Source organism: Melopsittacus undulatus, chromosome 11 (genome assembly GCF_012275295.1).
Source record: "Melopsittacus undulatus isolate bMelUnd1 chromosome 11, bMelUnd1.mat.Z, whole genome shotgun sequence".
In the NCBI taxonomy this organism is placed as follows: domain Eukaryota; kingdom Metazoa; phylum Chordata; class Aves; order Psittaciformes; family Psittaculidae; genus Melopsittacus; species Melopsittacus undulatus.
The window spans coordinates 18,913,958-18,934,569 of record NC_047537.1 but is presented as its reverse complement, the minus strand read 5'-3'; the positions used below and the strand labels follow the sequence as shown (position 1 = coordinate 18,934,569).

The 20,612-nt window shown below is 55.4% G+C and overlaps 2 protein-coding genes across 2 annotated transcripts; both read right to left on the bottom strand.

The window, feature by feature from the left end:
* Positions 1–2,634: 2,634 nt before the first annotated feature.
* On the bottom strand, positions 2,635–9,071 carry CBX2 (chromobox 2). The gene is made up of 5 exons (XM_034067957.1): positions 8,955–9,071; positions 8,812–8,855; positions 8,270–8,335; positions 7,135–7,204; positions 2,635–6,706 (listed from the first exon to the last, which is right to left on the bottom strand). The coding sequence occupies exons 1-5, from the start codon at positions 9,024–9,026 to the stop codon at positions 5,369–5,371; spliced, it is 1,590 nt and encodes a 529-aa protein (XP_033923848.1). The 5' UTR covers positions 9,027–9,071; the 3' UTR covers positions 2,635–5,368.
* A 6,262-nt stretch (positions 9,072–15,333) lies between these two features.
* On the bottom strand, positions 15,334–20,337 carry ENPP7 (ectonucleotide pyrophosphatase/phosphodiesterase 7). Its single transcript, XM_034067780.1, has 5 exons — positions 20,067–20,337; positions 18,012–18,157; positions 16,642–17,262; positions 15,932–16,145; positions 15,334–15,422 (listed from the first exon to the last, which is right to left on the bottom strand). The coding sequence occupies exons 1-5, from the start codon at positions 20,335–20,337 to the stop codon at positions 15,334–15,336; spliced, it is 1,341 nt and encodes a 446-aa protein (XP_033923671.1).
* Between the last annotated feature and the right edge of the window lie 275 nt (positions 20,338–20,612).

The following is a 20,612-nucleotide window of genomic DNA, read 5'->3' as shown; positions in this document are numbered from 1 at the left end:
GCTTCCTGGACCAGGCTGGTTTTCTCCCCAGACTGGCAGGTTTGTGGTGCTGGGTGGCTGCCCAGCCAGGTTGAGTGGTGGCCATGGGGGGATCAGGGGGCTGCGTCCCCTGCTCTGCTCCCTCCTGCTTACCTGGCTCCATTGCAGACTGGCCTGGATGGGGAGCAGGACCCTGGCCCAGGCTGTGATTTTGGTTGAGGTGCAGTGGGTGTCCCTGTCCTTGCTCCGAGCATTGCTCAGGGTTGGAAAGCACAAGTTGATGTTGGGTCAGGTCACCCTTGTCCCTCCTCATCCCTGCTCCAGCTGAGCTCCAGAAGGTTCTTGGTGCAGAGCTCTATGGGGTGACAGCACAGGGAACCTGATGAGCCAGGAAAGGGCTGGGAAGAGGAGCAGTCTTTTGCCTTTGGGCTCATCTTGCTTGATTGCCTTCTTGTGGGATCTCTGTTGGATGGTCTAGTGGGAGAATGCTGAATTGGCTGTGCAGAGGGAGCATGTCTCTGAGTTCTATGTTGTTTTTTATTTTTTTAAGGTTTTGTTTCGTTCCTTTTTTTAAGGCATATTTTGTAAAAACTGAGATTTTAAACTGATTGTACGCAGAACCAATGTGCTCGTTTTGGTGCTGGTGCTGGGGCAGCTCACATGGGACATGTGTCTTGTTGGAGGGATGGTGATGGGACTGAGCTGCCCCTCCTCCCACTGCCATGTCTGAGGCTGGAGGATTGCTCCTCTTGCAGAAGAGCCCAGAGCCACACTTCTGCCCAGCCAGGACATGGTTTTATCCTGCCTGTACGTGTGTGTCGTGACACACATGTATATGGGGCAAAACATACTTGTGGGTGTATATGTGTGTATGTATATAGCAACGTATATACTGAGTGTGTGTGCGTGGGGATGTGTGTGTGTGTGAACTATTTAAATCCAAGACTTGTATAAAAACCCAATTTGGCTAAATCTCAGTCTCTGAAGTGAAGCTTAACTACGTGTCTTCTGCCAGCTGTGAATGTCCGTATGAGACCTGCTTTTTATGTGAGTTTAAATATATACTTTGTAAATAGAAACGTGTTTGTCTTCCCTTTGTGGCCCTGGGGCGAGAGGGTGGCTTCGGACCATCGTGTGGTGGGGCCCGATGGAGCGGGAGGCCCCACCTTCCCTGGGGCACAGGTGGGCCAGGACCAGACTGGGCGGTGATGGAGTCCGAGTCACTCCCGCGGGTCCTGCGGTGCTGGGAACAGCCCCGGAGCTACAGTTGCACGGCGGGCAAGGGTGACCGGGTCCTGAGGCCGCCGCTCTGCCCTTCCGACGGGGCGGGGGTGGGACGGGCCCAGCCTTTGTATTCAAACATGCCGCGGAGGGGAGCGGAGCGGCGCGAGGTGGGTTTGGGGGGGTTAAAGCTGTGTCCTCATTAACCTCCTTTTTCTGCTCCGCCGGCGCAAGGCGCGGACCCGGCACCGTGGGAGCTGTCAGCGGCTGGGCGCGGAAAATGAGCGTCGCGGAGGAGCGGGAGCAGGGCTGGACAATGGCGCCTTTCTCCCGGCCCCGCGGGGGGGCTTTCACACGGGCCCGGCGGGGCGGGCGGGGAGGGAGGGGGACGGACGGGGTGGGGGCACCGGCTGGCGGAGCCACGGACGCACCCGCAGGAGCAGACTCCCCCCGTGCCGGGCGCCCCCGCACCTCCCGCAGGGCTCCCCTCTCCCCCGACGGCGAGACCCGGAGCCGCCTGCGGCCGCGCAGCGCCCTCCCCGGGCCGGCCTCGGTCCCGCAGGTGGGGGGTGATCGGTGGCTCCCCTCGCCCTGGGCACAGCTCCGGATGCGGCGGGGCCCGACGGACCCTTCATCACCGCCCGGTAAGAGCTGGGCAGGGGGGCGGAACCCGGGAATGGGAGCATAGGGGGTGTCCCCGATTCCCGTCAGCCTCGCGGAACGTGGTTCCCCGGGGGGGTGCAGGAGCCTCAAGGCAGTGGCAATCCCGCTGGGGGTCTTTGGCCTGGAGCAGTCACCACAGCAGCCCCACACCCATCCCGCTCCACAGAGCCCTTTCCCTTTCCCAGGGTAATAACATCTCCAACTTTTGTTCTCTGGCAAGAAAAGCAAACAAACAGCTGTAGTTTAAAGCAATTATAACTGTCATACAGGAGTGATTTGGCTCTCCCTTTAATTAAAACATACAAATCAGAGCAGTGACTGGCACAAGTTACAAGAACAGTTGTTTGTTTTCACCCATTCCTCAATTTCTTTCCGTAAAAAACCTTCTTGCTGGCTCTGGATCCTTCACACCCAGCCCAGGAGCTCCACACAAACTGAACCCTCTAAACTGTCTCCATCCTTCCACAAGCTCCAGTTTTTTTTTGGTACAAAATATATATATAAAAATAGACTAAGTTTCTAGGGAAGATGGCTGAATTGGCCACCTCTTCCAGTCCAATGGAAAACAACAAGTCTGCTTAACCAGATTATGCCTAGAGAAAATATCCATTCAATATACAAATACTGCAGGACTTTCCACATTGGAAAGCCCTTAGAAAATGACAAGTGACAAACCTTTAATTGGCTGTGTGACACATGGCTGAGCTCTCCAACCCATAGCAGCAAACATAAAATGAGGGGGGGGGGGGGGGGGGAAGAGAGGAAAGGAAAAATAAGGTAGACCTTGAATACTAATGGTCAGAATGGTGAACAGGGTCTGCAGCAGCTTTCAACCCCTGGCCACAAAAGATTACAGTAAATCACTCACATAATGTGCCTTTGAGAGGCAAACTCCAGCATTCAGACACAGCAGCACAGCTGGGCAAGCTGGGAGCCTGAGATGAGAGGCCAGGAGGGGAAGAACGTGGAAGGAGGCGAAGGTCGGAAAACCATCTGGATTATCACGTTCACCATCCTTAGACCTTTGGAATTGAACTGCTGGTGAGTAAAAGGCACAATAGCAAGTGGTGACAGCAGAGTCCTGCTGCTATGGGAGGGGACACGCTGGGGAAGGGTGGGTGATGGAGGAAAGCTGCTCGCTGTCGGGATGTTCCCCTGGGTACAAGCCCAGAACCAGCCACCCTTTGCCCATCCAGGAGGCAGGAGCACACCATTTCCCACACCAGGAAATGCAGGTGAGCACCTTGGAGCCAGTGTGCAGCCAGCACAGCACCCACTACCACAGCTCCTCCATGGATGCTTGGTGCCTGACCCCTTCATGAAGCATCTACACATGCTTCTTCACCATTACGGACATCAGCCCCATGTCCTATTGCTCTTGGTGGGCATGCCCCAGCTCTGGGCATCTCACTGGGATGGGGCACCACTAGGACCCTGTGACCATCTCACTTTGCATAGGCACAAACCTGTTGTGGGACCGGTGTCACAGACCAGGCTGAGATAAGGACGGTCCGAAAGGCACATCATTGTTCAGTTTGGATTTGCAAAGGCCAAGTAGCAAATATTTGGTGTGTGGGGAAGAGCCTTACTCTGTGCTCCCAGATTACTTGGTTCTTCTCCAAAAGCACTCGTATCCTGAACACAAAAGCCCACCCAGCAGAGACCATGCTGGAGAACCTGGTTCTGCTGATGCAGGTTAACGCTTCCTTGGACTCTTCAAAGCAACGGCAGCTCATTTGGCAAAGTTAAAGACTAGAAGGTCAACAGCACAGACTGTGACATATTGGCGTTCTGGAGGTCAATGGAAACTCCATCCTTGTGAGCCTCATCCATGGACAATGCTCCCTCCTCTCCTCTTGGCCCTTTGCCTTGCAGAGCAATGCACGGCACAGGAACTGCACCCATTCCTGACAGATCCCTGGCACCATAACACAACAACTTCAAAGCCATGACCAATGGGACATCTGGGGATTGAATACAAAAGCTAAGGGATAGTGTCTGTGGAGCACTGGAGACTGATCCAGCAAAGGCTGTGGCAATTGCTTGGTACCATTCCTCCATCCATCCATGCAACCATCCATCTCTTGAAGATCCAGGCAGCACACGCAGTCAGTGCTGGCATTTCCATTTCACCTGAGAATTGCAGTTCCACCACAGCAAATGCAACTGCTGTGTGTGGGGGGGGCAGGATTACCTGTACCTGCAGTTTGGTCTATTCATCTCTGCACTCCTGTGTGTGATAACCCTGTGAATGTCCCTGCCTGTGGCAAAGCAAGATGCCCTGAGCACGTGGGGAGCCCTGGCACTGGTGGGAAGCCCTTTGGAGGCACCTCCTAACCTTGTTCAAGCTTTTTATCTCCTCCGAGAACAGAGTTCAGCCATAGCAGAACAAAAATGACCTTGAGTGCTACTAAACTCTGCCTGAATTACTGCTGCTAATTTTGGCTTATATGAGGAATCTACAGTAGGGAAAAAAACCTTCATAAAAAGCCACTATTGGTTGCAATCATGAGCCAAAATGAATACCCAGCTGCTGGCACAGGATGGCAAGACAAAGGTGAATGGCTGCTGCAGGGTCTCCATCTCCTGGGGGAACAACAGCCTCAGGTACCCACTGCCTGCTCCCTACCCCTTCTCCTTTCCTTCCCCTTCCACCTGTTCCAACCCACCCATGAGAAGCTCCTCAAGCAGCTCCTCTGAAATCAAGTCACTGTGAAGAAGTCAGCAGCTCTCACTGGCTCCCAGGGTAGGACCGCAGGCAGTAAAGAAGTACCTGCTAACAGCATCCCTTTGACACCCGCTGCCGGTGGCACCCGGGGCTCAGCCTTCCCTCGATGGGGTTTATTTCTCTCCCTCAAAGACAAAAACAGGATTTTTCCTTACTAAAAAATGTAAACAATATTTCCCTATTAGCTGGAAACCACAACAGGAACGTCATGGACTTCATCATTGGAAGTGACCTGGCCCAGGGGGGTGGCTGGGCTGAGTGTACCCTGAAAAACCCCCGGATGCAGCTGGCCCCAGGGCTGGGAGCAGCAGCTGCCTCGTTTGGATTGACCTGCAACTCACCACGGCTCATGGGCAGATACACGGGGAGCCCAGAGGAAAGAAAAGGATCTCCTCTTGCTCTCCCAATTAGAAGCCTGGCCCGTTTCCTGCTGCTGGGGAGCTGTTTCAAGGTCTAAAGCAAAGGAACCCACATTCAGTGAAACCTGGCTCAAAACTTGCCAGCCTGGTAGCCCCGGTAGCACCAGTGCCCCTGCTCCTGGAGAGCAGCATCATCAGCTCCAGATGCTGCTCCAGGTGAGGATGGGGAGAAGCCGGGAGGGATCCATTGACCTGCTGGCAGCTCTGAGCAGGTTTCACTGAGTCTTTCTCAAGCTTCTCTGGACATGAGTCCCAGCAAGTCTCTGTGTTCACTTGAAGAAAGAAAAACCCTGATGGAAGAGCTGGGCAAAGTGGAGGGAGGCTGAAGGACCCTCTTCCTCCTCTGATGCTCCTGGGCTCAGTATTGCCGTAGGTTGAAAAACCCAACACTGGTGGGGGATTCCTTGACCGTCACCGTGATCAGATTGGCAGTGACATCAGTGACAAAGACGTGCTCGATCAGGCTGCGGGTGGGTTTCCAGTCCTGACTGGTCTGGATGGAGACAGACATGTTCTGACCCACACCTGGGAAGGAAGCCGAATCCTGGTCTGAATCCGAGCTGCTCTCATCACCTGTGCTCATTTCGGACAGTGCTGCTGGTTTGCGGCTCTCCGCGGCCGTGTGCCCATCCTGTGTGCTGGCTGCACTGCCTTTGGCCAAGTCCCTGTCTCCTGCCCGGTGTGTTTGCTTCTTGCTCTTGCTGCTGTCCCCACCCGAGCTGGCAGCATTCAACCCAGCACCCGCTGTGCTGCCTTTCACACCACCAGCACCGGCACTTGCAGCTGTGCCACCAGTGGCACCTTTGGACATGGCAGCGCAGAGGTGACGGGGGACGCTGCTCCCACCGGCCACACTTGGCCCGTTTTTGACACTCTGGAGGTTTAGAGCCTGGAGATTCAGCTCCTGGCTGGAGGCCGGCTGGGACCCGGAGCCAGATGAGCTTGTAGGCATCTTACTGCCATTGTGCAGAGCTTGGCTTCCTGCAGCAAACCCTGACTTCTGGTCCCCTCCAGCGCTGCTGCTCAGAGCCTTGGCACTCTTGGGTCCCTGCGTGCTCAGCCCAAGCTCTCCAGATGCTTTCTGGTTCCTCATTTTTAAGTCCAGCCCTAAGCCGCTTTTACTGGCTGCTTGCGCCTTGAGCGCCAGCCTACCCAGGGGCGAGCTCTCGGCTGAGTTCTGGCTTTGGGACATCCTGTTCATGTAGTGCACAATGGAGCTCTGCCAGCTGATGGCTCGGTTTGGGCTGGTGGAGCCGCTCTTCATCATGTTGGGCAGGTTTTCTGCTGATGACCCCCCTGAGCTAAGCCCAGCCAAGGTGCCTGGCGGGTCCTTCAGCAGAGCCATGCCCGAGCCCTGTGTGCCGTGCTGGGGCTGCAGCTTCCCCATCAGCTTGTTGCTGCTGCCCACCTCCTTCCGGGATGTTTTCAGCACCTTTGTCAGGTTCACGGTCCTTCGAGCTGCTTTCTGCTCCGGGGGAAGAGGTTTTCGTCCACGCTTCTTCCTGGAGCTGTCCTTCAGTTCAGGCTTTGCCACCAGGATCTGAGCTTTCTTCTGCGGTACTGGATGAGTCTCTCTGCTGCGGGAACCTCTCTTTGCTTCCAGGTCACTTTCATCCTCTTCATCAGAGGAGGAGGAAGAGGAGGATGTGGAGGAAGAGGAGCTACTTGACTTAGTTTTTACAGGCATCTCTGGTTCCTGCAAAGCAATGGAGACAGGGAAAGTTAACACAAATTCCTGAAGAGCTGCTATGGACATTGCAAATTGTTCAGTGTTGCCTGTCTGGGTGCCCCAGGCACATACGGATTCTTTCTCCATGTTGGCTGATCTGTTCATCCTCTGTCATGAACGGAGTTGAGGAGCGCACAGGGCAAAGCGAACTAGGCTTAAATACCAAGTGGGACCCAGGGAACATTTATTTCTCCTTCTCCACCATTGCAGGGATGAGGGGACATCCTCCTTGCAGGCATCCTCACCCCCCTACCCATCACTGCAGTCTCCAAAGCCCCTACTGGCATCACTGTGTCCTCATCACCCTCTGGAGCCCAAGCACCCACCACCCTGTGCTGTGCTGGTGCCCTCCAGCACCATCATGGCTGTGGATTTCCACAAGCACTGAGACTCACCACATGTTTCCTGGGCCTGCCCCTGGGCCGTTTGCCTCTCTTCCGATTCTGCACTTCTTTCTCGTGCTCCCTGAAGAAACAATGATGGAGGACAATGTTTGCAGGGGAGAAAAAACTGTCCCAAACCAGCCTGGTTCCTCTCTTTCTTCTGTCATGAAACCCTCCCTTGCTGGGGATGCTGAAGGTTCAGGTCCCATTCCAGCACCTGGGTAGTGTCCTTAACTCATTCCAACACATGATCCTACAGGCTCCCAGCACATCACTCACTTGAACCCATGTTCTTATAGGCACACCATGCTCAAGTGCAGTCAAAGAGCCCTAAGAACTTGGAAACCCAGGGCTTTGGGAAGCTAAACTTCCCAACATGGCACCTGGATCATGCACCCTGTGGGGCTGGCACAGGCCAAGGGAAGGGTTGGATCATGGATGTGATGCCGCGCAAGAGTGTTTTCAGGGCACTACGCCACTTTGTATCTCTGGTTAAGGACACTGTTAAGCTGCACTACTTACAGCTAGTTAAGCACCATGCTGTCTGCACTGTCCACCAGATTGTTCTTGAAAAATGGACCCAGAAACAAATTATAATTAAATCCTATCATAAACTTTCTCATTTTTTTATTAACATAGAGCCAAAATATTTGGCAGCACTGTGATTACCACAGCCAGCTGGCTACCTTCCTACCTCCATGCCTGAGCCCTGCTGTGAAATAGCTGCAGAACAACTGTGCTTCTGGGCAGAGGACACCATTTTCTCCCACTGTTACCTCCTTTCCCTCTCACAAGTGCCCTCCATGAATGCACTTTGTGCTGTCTAAGCCCCCAGTCCTGCAATCCGCACTGAGGTCCCCATCATTGGACCAGGACCGGGAGCCAAAGTCCTCTGTGGCATCATCGTGTCCCTGCTGTGCAGGCAGTGCAAACCCAGCCCTGGGGCTGCGGATCCGCAGGGTCTGCCCAGCCCGAGCCGTGCTGGGTAGACCTGGGCTGTGATTTCAGGGGGTGAACAAAAGGGCCGTGCCACAAAAGGCACGGGCCGAGCTCCGGGCTGTTGTTTCCACAACTTCCACTGCACGCGCAGCCAATTAGAAGTTAATTGACTTTATCGTTCCCTTAGAAATATTTAGAGTTCGCTCACTTCTTTTGGAAAGCCAGGAGGAGTCTTGGATCCAGGATGTTCTCCTCGGGCTCCCAGCTGTTGTGCCTGTAACACACGACCAGGGGCTGGGTGAGAGCAGGGACCTGGGGTCCCCCCCGCTCCGTTACCGGCCCAGAACCGGGAAGTTCACCCAAGGACAGCCGGGCCCTCCGTGTGCCCGGTACTGCTGGGACCGGAGCATCCCCGCACCGGTACTGCCGCGGGGGAAGGAGGTCGGGGAGGGGGCGGCCACGCCGCCGAGGGGATGAGCGAGCCCCGCGCGTCCCAGGGGAGCTCCGGTGGCAGCAGAAGGGAGGGGGGCGCGGGGCTCGCCGGTAACGGGGGGGGGGTCCCGGCCCGGCCCGGTGTGGGGAAGGGGCCTGGGGGCGACCGGAGCCCCACGCGGCGGCGGGAGGGCCGGGCCGCGGCCGCGCTTATTTGTAAACAAAAGGAGCGGCGCGACCCGAACAAAAGCGGCCGCGCGGGCGGCACCCGCGGCCGCGCACCGATCCGCGCAGCCCCCACCGCGCAGCCCCGCTCACTTGGAGGACCAGCCCCGCCACTTGACCAGGTACTCCAGCTTGCCCTGCGGAGAGGAGAGAGATGGGGAGAGGCGCGTTAGAGGCGGCGGGGGGGGGGGGGGGGGGGGGGGCTGCTGCGGGAGGGGGTCTGCGGCGGGTCCCACCTTGCGGAGCCGCTTGCTGAGGATGCACTCGGCGGCGAAGACCTGCTCTCCCACGCTGCTCAGCTCCTCCATGGCCCCGGACCCGCACGCACACACACACACAAGGGGAGCCCCCGAGCGCGCCCCCGATGGCGGCCACGCGCGCGCGCTCCTGCCTCGCTGCCCCCCCCCCCCCATCGCCGCGTGCGCGCCCCCCGGCAGCGGGAGGGAGGGGGGCGTGTAGTTTGGGGGGGGCTCCCCAAATTCCCCACTGGCCAATGGGAAGCGGGGGGCGGGGCTTGATGGTGGCGGTGGGGGCAAAAGGGGGGGAGGCATTGTCTGCGCGCGACCCCTCCTCTTCCTGCGCGCGCGGGCGGAGCGGGACAATGGGGCGGGGGGGACCGGGGCTTTGTGCCGGTGGTGACCGGGAGGGCCCGGGGGGGTCCCGCTCCCGCAGCCGAGGATCTCTCCCGGGGACCCAGCTGCTGTGGGGAGAGCAGCCCGGGGGCGGGGGCAGTCCCTGCTGGTCCCCGCCGAGCAGCAGCAGGCGGCTGTGGCCGGGCTCTGGTTCGGGTTCTGGTTCGGTTCTGATTCGGGGTCTGGTTCTGGTTGTGGGCTGCAATATAATAAAGCGTGTTTCCGTGGGGGGTGGCGGTACCGGTAACACCATCTCGCCGGGTCAGACCCGGGCTTGGAGACAGCGGTGGCTTGACCCCATTATCCTTCCCCACTGCCGAACCGGGCTAATGAGCCAAGCGGTGCCGGCAAACGGAGCTGTGTTACCAACCCAAGCCGTGCCGGTGAATCAAGCTATACTGGCAAAAACTGAGCCGTGCTACTGAACGTGCCGCGGCGGTGACCCCGCCGCAGCCCCGCACGCCACCGGGGCGTGCGAGGCAGCGTGAGGAGCTGCTACCCGGCGGTTGTGCGCGGTGGGCGTGGAGCGATGAAATATGGTGCATGGAAGAAGATGAGTCAGCACCTCGGGGAGTTGGCAGTCGCCGGCCCGCAGCCCGCCGTTAACCGTGCCGGAGCCAGCGGGGAGTGAGCGGCCGGTGTGCCGGCGGCGTCACGGTGGCTGTGGTGGCCCGGGGCTGAGAGGGACCTGGATGGCGATGGGGTGTCCTACGTGCGGGGCCTCACGTGGAACCTGGGCAGCACCATCTCCGGTAAGCGATGCCGGGGTTAGGCAAGTGCTGTGAGCTCCAGGCTGGAGGCAAAGATGTCACTGCTGGGGACCCCTGGAATGATGGAGGGGGAACGGTAGCTTGGGTACTGTAGTGGGGCTGCCTTGGGGTTTGCAGGGCAGTGGGTGTCCCTGGTGTGTCCCTGGGGTGCTGCTCAACACCAGGTAATTATCTGAGGTCGGGCACTATCCTTCTTTATTGTTTTCCTTTTGCAATTACTGCTGCTGTTCGCTGACCAGAAGAAATGTTGGAAGCATTTTGTTACCCAAAGGTGATTTGGAAATGTAACCCTGTGCTGTGCTTTCCCTTTGGAGTTAATTCACCTTCCATCAGCCCTGCTCTTTGTGTGCAGTGTGTCTTAATGTCAGTGAAAACCCGTGGGCGACCTTCCTTCTGCGTACACAAGCAGCATGCGGGCGCACCACCTTTCATGGCAGCTCCTGGAGCAGCCATACCGAGCGTGTGGGGCTGGCTGGGGTCTGGATGCTGGTGCTGGGATGAGCACCACTGGGAGATGATGCCCGATTTGGGTAATGTCGAGTGGGTACTGGCATTCATGAGCTCCCATGAGGATACAGGAGTAGAATAGCTCATCTCGTCCTTCCTGGAGCAAGGAGGAAGAGGTGGTGTGAGCAGGGGGACTCAGTTCTCTGCCTGACATTGGGGTCTCTTTGAGGACAGAGCTTGTGCTCAGGGCTGGTGCCTGGCCTGGGGCTGTTTCAGCAGCTTTATCCCCACTATTCGTGCCCAGCCTGAGTGGTTCCTCTCCAGCAACACCCCATGGTTTTTTTTATGCCCCTGTGTCAGCGGGGACACAAGTCCCCTTTTAACCCTGTTGTGGAAAAGGACTGTGCTGCTCCATGGGCTGGAAATCCCATTGCATCCCTGGGGTTCACGGAGACAGGTTGCAGTGGGCACATGGGCCGTAGTGGGCTCCTGCTTCCTGCCGGCTCTCCCCAGCTGGGAGCTGCCCATTACTTTGTGTAGTTTGAAAGCTGAATGTGATGGCTGAGGCGGAGCGGGTGTTTCCTCTAACACAAAGCACACCGAGCCCAGGCTGTGTCAGTTCTGCTTTCTCAGGCTGATCCCAGGTTTCCTGAGATTTGATGTCTTTAATGGAGTCATGTGGTGAAATGAAAAATCTCACTTTTTCTCAGAAAATGGAAAAGAAAGAAAACAAATTGATGTGGACTTTGGAAAAACCAAACTCGTGGCTTTGGAGGTTTACACAGACAGGCAGTGATTGTGTGTTTCTGTGTCCGGATCTTGTGAGTTGTTGCATTGTGGCTCAGATCATTTACTCTTGGGCTCAGCAGTGACCAAGTGAGTGCTGCTGCCCCCCCCTTCCAATGCCGGAGGTACTGGTCCCACTGCCCAGCTTCCTTGGTGCCATTGCAGGATGTTTTAGTGATGAAAAGATATGAAATTGTCCCTGAGTGCTTCCTGCCCAGCTCTGCTTCCTGCTGCTGCTGGGCAGAGCTCCTGGGGAGATGCAGTAGAAGATGCCCATTGCTGCTGAGGTTCCACATGTCAGTGATGATGGGCTGAGTTCTGTGCTTCCATGCAGGGAAACTTGGGGACAATAGGTAACTTGGCTGCCACGTTCCCCACTCCATCTGAGGTAGGTGACAGGGGAGCCAGTTAACTTGGCAGTTGTGGAGAAAACCTTTGGAGTCCTAAAAAAAAGCCAGGCTCAAATCCCTGAACTAATCCAGTGGAACAAGATTTGTAGCACTTCCCAGGTATGCTGGACATCCCAGGAATGCTGTGTAACCTGTGCTATGCTGCTAGGAGGGAGATCTGCTGTTGGAGGAAGGTGTCCACCTGAGTATTAGACCCTCCAGTTAGAATTGGGGTTTTCATTGCAGGGTTTGGAGTGGGCATATTGAGCAGGGCTACAGTAATGAGGGCACATCCCATTGAGATTTATGCCAGCACTGGGTGACACAGTTGTTCCCTGGGGTGTCCAGAGCAATGGGCTGTGGCCAGGGAGGCATAGGGGGGCTCAAGAGTGTGGCCATCTCATGGGACATCTGTCTTTGTGTTGGGTCCCCACAGGAAAAAGGAGCATATCAGGGGCTGCCCTCCCATACTGCCAGCTCAGGGCTGCCTGAGTGAGGGATCATAGCACTGGGAGGTTCTGAAGGGATGTCAAGTGCATGCGATGTGCCCAGCTCCAGAGCATGATGCTGGGGCCACAGTGACCATGTTGCTGTGGGCAAATGGTGGTTGTTTTCCTAAGGCAGCAGCCAATTGAAGCACAGGGATCTGTGTGTCATTTGTGCACTGCAGGTGGGATGGAGCTGTGCAGTGTGTGGGATGGGATCACCAGAGAGAACATCATGTGGCAGTGGGAATTGTAGGGGCACATGCTACCCCCAGACCAGGCATTTCAGGATGCAGCAGTTTTCCTGCAAGCTGTGTCTGTGCCATAAATAAATACGTGTGTGTTTGTGGTTACTTTACCATCTTGGAGCAGTTGGGACCCCTGGGCAGCAAGCGTCTTTCCAGTGCAGGAAAAAGAAAGGGAAGTAAATGGTGTGGAAATGCATAGCAAATTGGGTTGCAAGACACAGCAGGGCTCTCCCTACTGTGTGACCCCCAGCCCCAGGGAGGGGAATGAATTATTTGGGGGCAGCAGGGCGGGGGAAGATGCAGTATTCCATGGAGTGGGAATCTCTGCACAAACCAGTGCTGGGTCTGCCAGAGGGGCCAGGCAGGGCTTTGCTGGTTGGGAAAATGCTTGGTGGAAATGTGACACAGTGAAAGTGCATGAGGTGTGAGATGCAAAGGAAAGGCTGGGAAAGCCCCTTAAGGCCTTTGTAAGGCTTTAAAGCCTTAAAGGCTTTCCTTAAACTGGACAGTGTCTTCCAGAAACTGGGGGGTTATGGGGCTAAACATCCTCACCCCACGGTGGAGGATCTGTCTCACCCCTCCAGCCTGGGATGTGAAGCATCTGCATCCCCGGGCTGTGCTGGAGGAAAGGACCAGAAGGTGGAAGTGAGTGTGTGATGTGACTCTCCAGGGCATCACTTGGTGCAGCCCCGGGGCTGCAATGGGTGCCGAGTGCCGGGAGCACCCCGGGGCCAGCGGCTGCCCGAGGTGGGTCCTGGACTGTGCAGCAGGAGCGACTGGGCTCTGCCGTGGGAGCCACCGGGGCCTTCGCACAGGGACCCGGCCGAAGCTGATGGCTCCGGGCGAGGGGAGAATGTGGGGTGATGCTCACCACCCCCCTCCGCCGGTACCGGGCTCTCCCCAGGAGAGCGCGGCTCGGGAGCCCTCGCCCGCCGGCTGCCGGTACTGCACCGGTATAGCCGACAATGCACCAGTAGTGCACCGGTACTGACCCACTATTGCATCGGTGTGGCCCTAAATACTTTTGGACTACAGATCTTGGAGTGCCCTGTTCAAAGCTCCCTTTCTGTTCCCCCCCCCCCCCTGCTCCGAGCAGCAGGAGCTGCTCCAAGGTACACCTGTGATTTCGTGGGCAACAGGAAACTTCCTGGCAGGAGTACAGCAGGTTTGTTCTTCAACTGAAGCAGTGCCTACTCCAGTGGGGTTTTCCTGTCCCCTGTCTCACTGGAGCACTGCCTGCTGAATCCGGAGCTGAATTCCCATCCACAGCTGAGGCAAACCCCAGCTGTCAGGTAGGATTCCTGTTAGGAGGTTGGCTGATCACTACAAACTCCTTGTTACTTGCCTGGGGCTATCAACTAGGATGGGACCAGCTCTGTGAGCATCCTGCTCTGTACCAGTTGCATCCGACTCTGGGCACCCAGTGAGCTTTGGCACATGGAGACTGGCAAAATTAGGTGATGAGCTCTGCGGGGCTGGAACTGGGGGAGCTTTAAGGTCCCTTCCAACCCAAACCAGTCTGGGATTCTATAGGGCCGTTGCTGCACTATTATTATTTCTGTATTGGCAATAGCATCTGCAGCCCTGGCCCCTGTGCTCCCCTTTCCGAGCCTCGCCGTGGTTCTGTGCTGGGCTCGATGTGTGCTGCAGGCCTGACCCCCACCCCCAGCACGGTTTCAAGCCAAACATTTTCTTCCTGTTTTCCCAAGCGCGTCTCCTGTTTCATGGGCTGGTGAAGGCGATGCGGGAAGGCGCTGAGCAAGTATCTATGGCAACAGATGTTTATCGAGCCCATGAGATGAGGCACAGGGCTGGGGAGGTTCAGCCTCTGGGATGGGGTCTGGGGAACTGCCCCCATAATGCCCTATGGAAGAGCCAGGACCAGGGCTGGGATGGGGCATCCTGCAGGTGGGTTTTTCCCATTTTTCTCCACAGCTGTAAGGGATAGCAAGGCAGGCAGAGCAGTGCCGAGGACACACAGGGCTCTTGGGGCAGGAGCTGGAAGCACTGATTGACTTTGGGATCTCTTCGATGCTCCCAGGCTGGGAGTCTGCCTTTGCCCAGTGTTGTTTCCAGGAGGCTCCTGGTGGGTTTTAGACAAATACATTTAATTGCTTTAGGTGCTTTGGATGTTTTAACTGTCCATGGTCCAACCCACAATGGTTGGACAGGGCTTGGAGCAACCTGCTCTAGTGGAAAGTGTGTCTGCCCATGGCAGGGGATTGGAACTGCATGAGCTTTAAGGTCCCTTCCAACTTAAACAAGTCTGTGATTCTATGATAACTTGAGCTGATGGAGATGCTGGGGTAACGCAGATCTTGTCAAGGTCAGACTGGGCATCAGCATATCCCAGTGAGCACCCCAAAGCTTGGGAGAGGCATTTCCCCTGGGATTCAGTCATTTGTGAGGAGCATGAATCACTCATTTGGGGAGGTTTTGGGAACTCTGCAGTTATCTGAGACCAGGAGTGGTTGTCTTCATGATCCACATCCTTCCTCATCTTCTCTGATAGAGCTGCCTAGAAGCTGGAGGCTGCCAAGGAAGGAGAGCACAACACTGCATACGGATTTCAGGTGCATGCAGCCTGTGTGTATCATTGGGAATGCGCCATGCTGAAGATGGGATTGGGAATTACTTGTCCAGTCACAGTGAAGGCATGGAGCAGACTGATGGTGTCAAGGCCAACGCGGGCAGTAAAAGTCCCTCTGTTGGGTTGCAAAGGGTCTGCTGTGCCCCCGGGAGTGGGGAGTGGTTTTAAAGAGGTGCAAACCACAAAGGAGCGGGACAGGTGCCTGCCTGGGTGGGAGCACCCGGGGGCTCCTCTGGATGTCCCCAACCTCAGTTACCTCTGATGGGCATCAGCGTTTTCCTCCCCAGCATCCCAGCACCAGAGCGATCCCCAGCACCACCGGCAGGTCCTGTGCGAGCGGCAGAGGAGCACTGGAACCTGGAGGGGGGTCAGCGTTACCCTGGGGCCAGGGGAGCGGCAGCGCCGCGTCCCACCCGTACCGGCTTGTGCGGAGAACCGGCACCCGCAGCCGCCCGCTCTGCGGGGGCGAGCGCGGCGGTGGCGGCCACCGCCAGGGGTCGCTGTTCCCGCGGGAATCCCGGTGGAGCGCGACCGGTGCCCCCGACCCGCTCCGGTGCCTCACAGCGCACGGGTCCGTGAGTGCCCGCGGCCCCACGCACACAGCACAGCCCGGGCGCAGCTCCTCTCCGGCGGCGTGGCCGGTGCCGTGACCCGCTCATACAGCAGGTCGGTGCCGTACCCCCGCTCATACAGCAGGTCGGTGCCATGGCCCCCCTCACACAGCAGGTCGGTGCCGTGCCCCGCTCACACAGCAGGTCGGTGCCATGGCCTCGCTCACACAACAGGTCGGTGCCGTGCCCCGCTCATACAGCAGGTCGGTGCCGTGCCCCGCTCACACACCAGGCCGGTGCCATGGCCCCACTCACGCAGCATGGCCTTGATGGGCTCCAAGGAGCCGTCGTGGGGCTCGGGGATGATGCCCAGCAGATGGCAGAGGAGGGCATAGACATTGACGCTTTCAAAGGGCTCCACCACCAGCCCCTGCTTGAAGGCCGGTCCCACGGCACGGAAGATGGTTTTCATGTTCATGGCCTCGTTGTCAAAACCATGTTCACCTTTGTTGAACTGGACCTTGTACCTCTGAAAGGGAGAGGGAGGATGTGAATGCCCAAATCCCCAGCCTCAAGCTAGGTGCTCTCCTCCATCCCGTGTTTCCCAGACACTGGGTTTAACACTAGTTTCTTTAGTTTCAGAAGTCTGAGGAAGTCTGGAAGCTGGAGGGTGCTGCCCAAACACAGCTCTTGTGCAATCACATCTTGCAAGTTCCCTCCCTAAATGTCAGGGCATTCAAATTTTGGTGTATTGAGGAGCTTTGCAGGGGGAAGCTGCCTTTGGGCCTGATAACAGGTTAGGAGAGGACCCTGCAACTTATATTCTGTGTTTATGCAAGTCCTGCTCCAAGACTTTTGGACCTTTGTCTTCTGAACAGAGAAGATCTTTACACAGAGCTGGAATTGCCATGTGGTTACAGGGAGATGAATCAATGGAGTGTGAGTACTGGGGTGCTATGAGAAGGACAGGAGGAGAGAGGCAGATCCCCACAAGACAGTAAGATGTGTCTATGCATATGTCTTACCCCATGGATCACATAGCCAGGATCGCTGTACAGCAGGAGCGGGGTAATCCGAGAGTGGTTGGCGTAATGGAATCTCCTCGGGAATTCTGCTTTCTTGTACACGTGGAGGTTTGGGTGGGCATTTTTCAGGACTGAGTACACATGCTCTAATTTTCCTTCTTTTGGCACCAGGAGCCCATTGGGTCCATAATCTAAGAGCTCAAACTGGATGTCTTTGAAGGTGAAGTTCTCTACGGTCTGGATGTGAATCTCATTGGTCTTTATGACAGTCTCCATGCCGTGATCAGATGTGATGATCAGGTTGAGGTTTGATTCCAGGCCACTCTCCCGAATGCGCTGCCTCAAGTAACCAATGGTTCTGTCCACCTGCCTGACCATGTTTTTCCTCTGTGTGGATTCGGGGCCGTACTTGTGCCCTGTGGAGTCCGGCTCACCGAAGTAGAGGGCTATGAAGTCAAGGTTGTTCACTGTGAACCATTCCATCACAGTGTCGATATTCTGCCTCCAGTTGGTTTCATTGCTGTAGTTGAACAGGAGGGGCTCCACCAACTTCATATTCACTTCCTCCCCTTGGTACTTTGCTCTTCCTCCAGGGAAATAGATAGAGCCTGTCTTTAAACCCTGTCAGTGGAGACATTGCACAAACTCACCTGCGCTCACTCAGCAGCGTCATCTCCATCCATCAGTGCTACCACCTACTAATATGGTTAGTTCATTCAGCCCCTAATGTCTACATCTGCCTCTAATGAGGTTTTCTTGCTCATTGCCAATTAAAAGTGATTAATTGGAAGTTCTGCCTTTCCCAGAACTCCTGTCTGTTGGTCTCACTGTATTGTTAACACTGGCTATAACTGGACACAGTGACCTGTTTGTACCTCTCATGGACCCCCCAGCTGTGGGCCATGAGGAGGTTCAGGTGTTTTAGTCCAATCAGTAAGTGCTCACCCTGAAACCAGTGGAGCCAATTTGGCAGGTAAATACAGGCAAAGAGACATGTCTTGAGCCAAGCCTCAGGTCCTGCCCCGAAGCCAGGTTCAAAGCCTAAGGGAGTCTAGGACATCCTTGCTGCAGTCCTGGCTCCTGGTCCTCCCTAGGGAGTTGGCTGAGGTTTCTTTAACAGCAGAAGAATAACCTGTTTTATTAATGTCTTAATAAAGCTGAAACAAAAATATTACTTTTTGCTGTTTTTAATAGAATGATTGTAATTATTCCTGTGGTGTCTGGGGCTTCCAGTTTCTGCAGGTCTCATTACCTGCTGTTTGCAGGGGGTGTCAGCTCGTGGCCACTGGAGATGAGGGCTTGCCTGCAGCTTTTACTGCAGGAGGCTCTGTCATGCAGGGCAGTGGGTGCGAGGCAGGGGCTGACCTTACCTGTCTCTGTGCTGTGATCCAGATGGGCAGGCTGCCGTTGTCCCACCAGCTGTCCACTCCTTGTGTGCTGTGGTAGGGCAGCTTCTGACCCGTGCTGGTGTTGAACCACATGTTGTGGATCACCCCGTGGTTCTCCAGGTATCTCCCTGGGGGGAGAGATGGGCTGAGTGAGACTGCAAGTGGGGGGAGTTCTGCCTCTCCTTCCCCTCCCAGCTCTCCCTCAGCCTCCTTCCCCATATGCCTTGTACCAGGTGGGGTTCCCAGGGCAGGGAATAATGCTTGGGGGTGCCTGCTCCTCACATCAGGGGTTGATGCCAGGCAGGTCTCATCTGGACCCCGAGCACCCCTGAAGGTGCTGGTGCTGCCTATGATTGCACCTGCCCTTCTCAGCATTGATGGTGCTTCTTGTTACCCTGTGTCTCACTAATGGCTTTGGTGTTTTTCTCTCTGCTGCTCACAGCCTGTGAGGTGGGCATGCAGTAGAAACTCCCGTTAGAAATGGCAGACTTGCACTCTGTATTTCATGCTACTATTATTATTCTGGTCCTGAAGACTGCAGTTACTTGTGCACTGTATCCCCATCCTCCCTTATATTGACAGTGCCTCCCTGCCTTTTCCCATCAGCAGATTTCATTAGCATGTTCCACTCTTTTATGCCAAGGTTATTAATTAAAATCTTAAATAAGATTGGCTCTGAAATCGATTCCTCAGGAATTCCCCTGTTGCCCTCCCTGCAGCCTGACAATCTCCTCTCAGCATCACCTGCCCTCCTCTCCCCTGTAGCTCTGTACCTCCCATATTAGAGATTTTGTATGAATCTTCATCTTCTCCATCTTAACTAATGATTTCCCATGTGCCACTGAACCAAATACATTACTGAAGTCCAGAAAGATTACATTTAGAGCGTCTCCCTTGTCTCAAAAATAATTTATCTTATTGAAGGAGGTTATGGGCTGTGCTGGTGCTATTTACCTTTGATAAATATAGGTTCAGTTCTATCCCTTTTGCAGCTATTGCCTTATTCTCTGAGTGGGGAATCAGGGTTAGGACAGTATTGTATGGAATGTTATGTTGTGTTGGTGCCTTTGTAACTAGATTTGAGTGTTTGCAATGTTGCAGCATGTGTTGTACTCAAATATGTACATGGATTAAAGGCTATCGATATTTGGCACCTATATAATGTACATAGTGTAGGTGTACTGATAAAAACAAAGGGAGGACACTGCAGGAGAGGCTAATTTGTGCCAAAGATCAGCACTAGTGTTTAAAGCAAAGGAAGCCTCAGGCTGCTGCAATTGTACTTTAATCTTGTTTGTGGCTCTGGCAGATAGGGAAGTAGAATTAAATTTTAACTGCAGCTATCCTGGAACAAAAGAGAAGGAAATCACAGAACCATGGAATGGTTTGGGTTCTAAGGGACCTCAAAGCTCATCCAGTTCCCATCCCCTGCTCTGGGCAGGGACACCTTCCACTAGAGCAGCTTGCTCCAAGCCCCATCCAACTGGGCCCACCTCTCCAGCCTGTCAAGGTCCCTCTGGATGGGACCAAATGGGATGGAGGAATGTCTCACACACAAAAAGGCTGTCTGGAGGCTTCAAGAGAAGACCCTAGACTATGCACAGGACTGCATGAGCAGAGGTGCCACTGAGAAATGAAGCAACCTGTAGAGACTCTAAATCCAGTAACAACTGACAGGCACAGAGCTTGACCTGCTAATCACATACATTAGGAGTATATCTATGCAAAAGAGTTAACCTGATATCTTGTTAAAGCAGAACTTAGGGTGAGCCCTGTTGGGGTGGCCTCTGTAATTCCCACCATGGTCTAGGTAGTGGCTGCGTAATTCCTACAGCATCTGGTGCTGTTTACCTGTGCTAAATACAGGTTCAGTTCTACTTTCTGCAGTAGCTGTTGCCTGGTCTCCATTCTACAACTTCTCGCGCTGCTGATGCTGGGTGGCTGCTTGACTTCATGTCCTACACTGATATCCAAACCTCAAACCTGCCTTTCCCCAGTCTGCACCGCTGCCGTGTGCCTGGGGCTGGGGGCACTCACCGGTCAGTAGTGTGAAGTGGCACGGGCTGGTGATGGTGACGAAGGCAGGAGTCATGTACTGAGCCTTCACCCCCTCTGCAGCCATAGCGTCCAGGTTGTGGGTGTCCACGTCCTGGTCGTAGTTCCATCGAAAGCCATCAAAGGACACCAGGAGGACTTTGCTGCGGCTGGGTACCTGCTGCACAGGGACACATCTTGCCATAGAGAGAGCAGCAAATAGGAACCCCAGTGAAGGGAACATCATGCCCGTGAGCTGGAACAGCCCAGACATCCAGTGAGCTCCCATTAATACATGCGGGGTGGGACCAAGTTCAGTTCTTATCTAATCTTGCAGTTGCTGGTCAGGTGCATGGCTTCAGTCAGCATTTCACATTGGAATGAGCCTCTCTAGTTTTTGTCTAACTCAAGTGCGTTAACTTCCATCTCCTTCTGGGTCAGACACTGAATCTGCCTCCTCCATCCGTGGCATTGGGTGCTCTTCCAGTGCGGATGGGAAGAACTGCTCCCGTGGCAGGAGGCTGCCTGTGTGAAACCTGCCTCCCCACC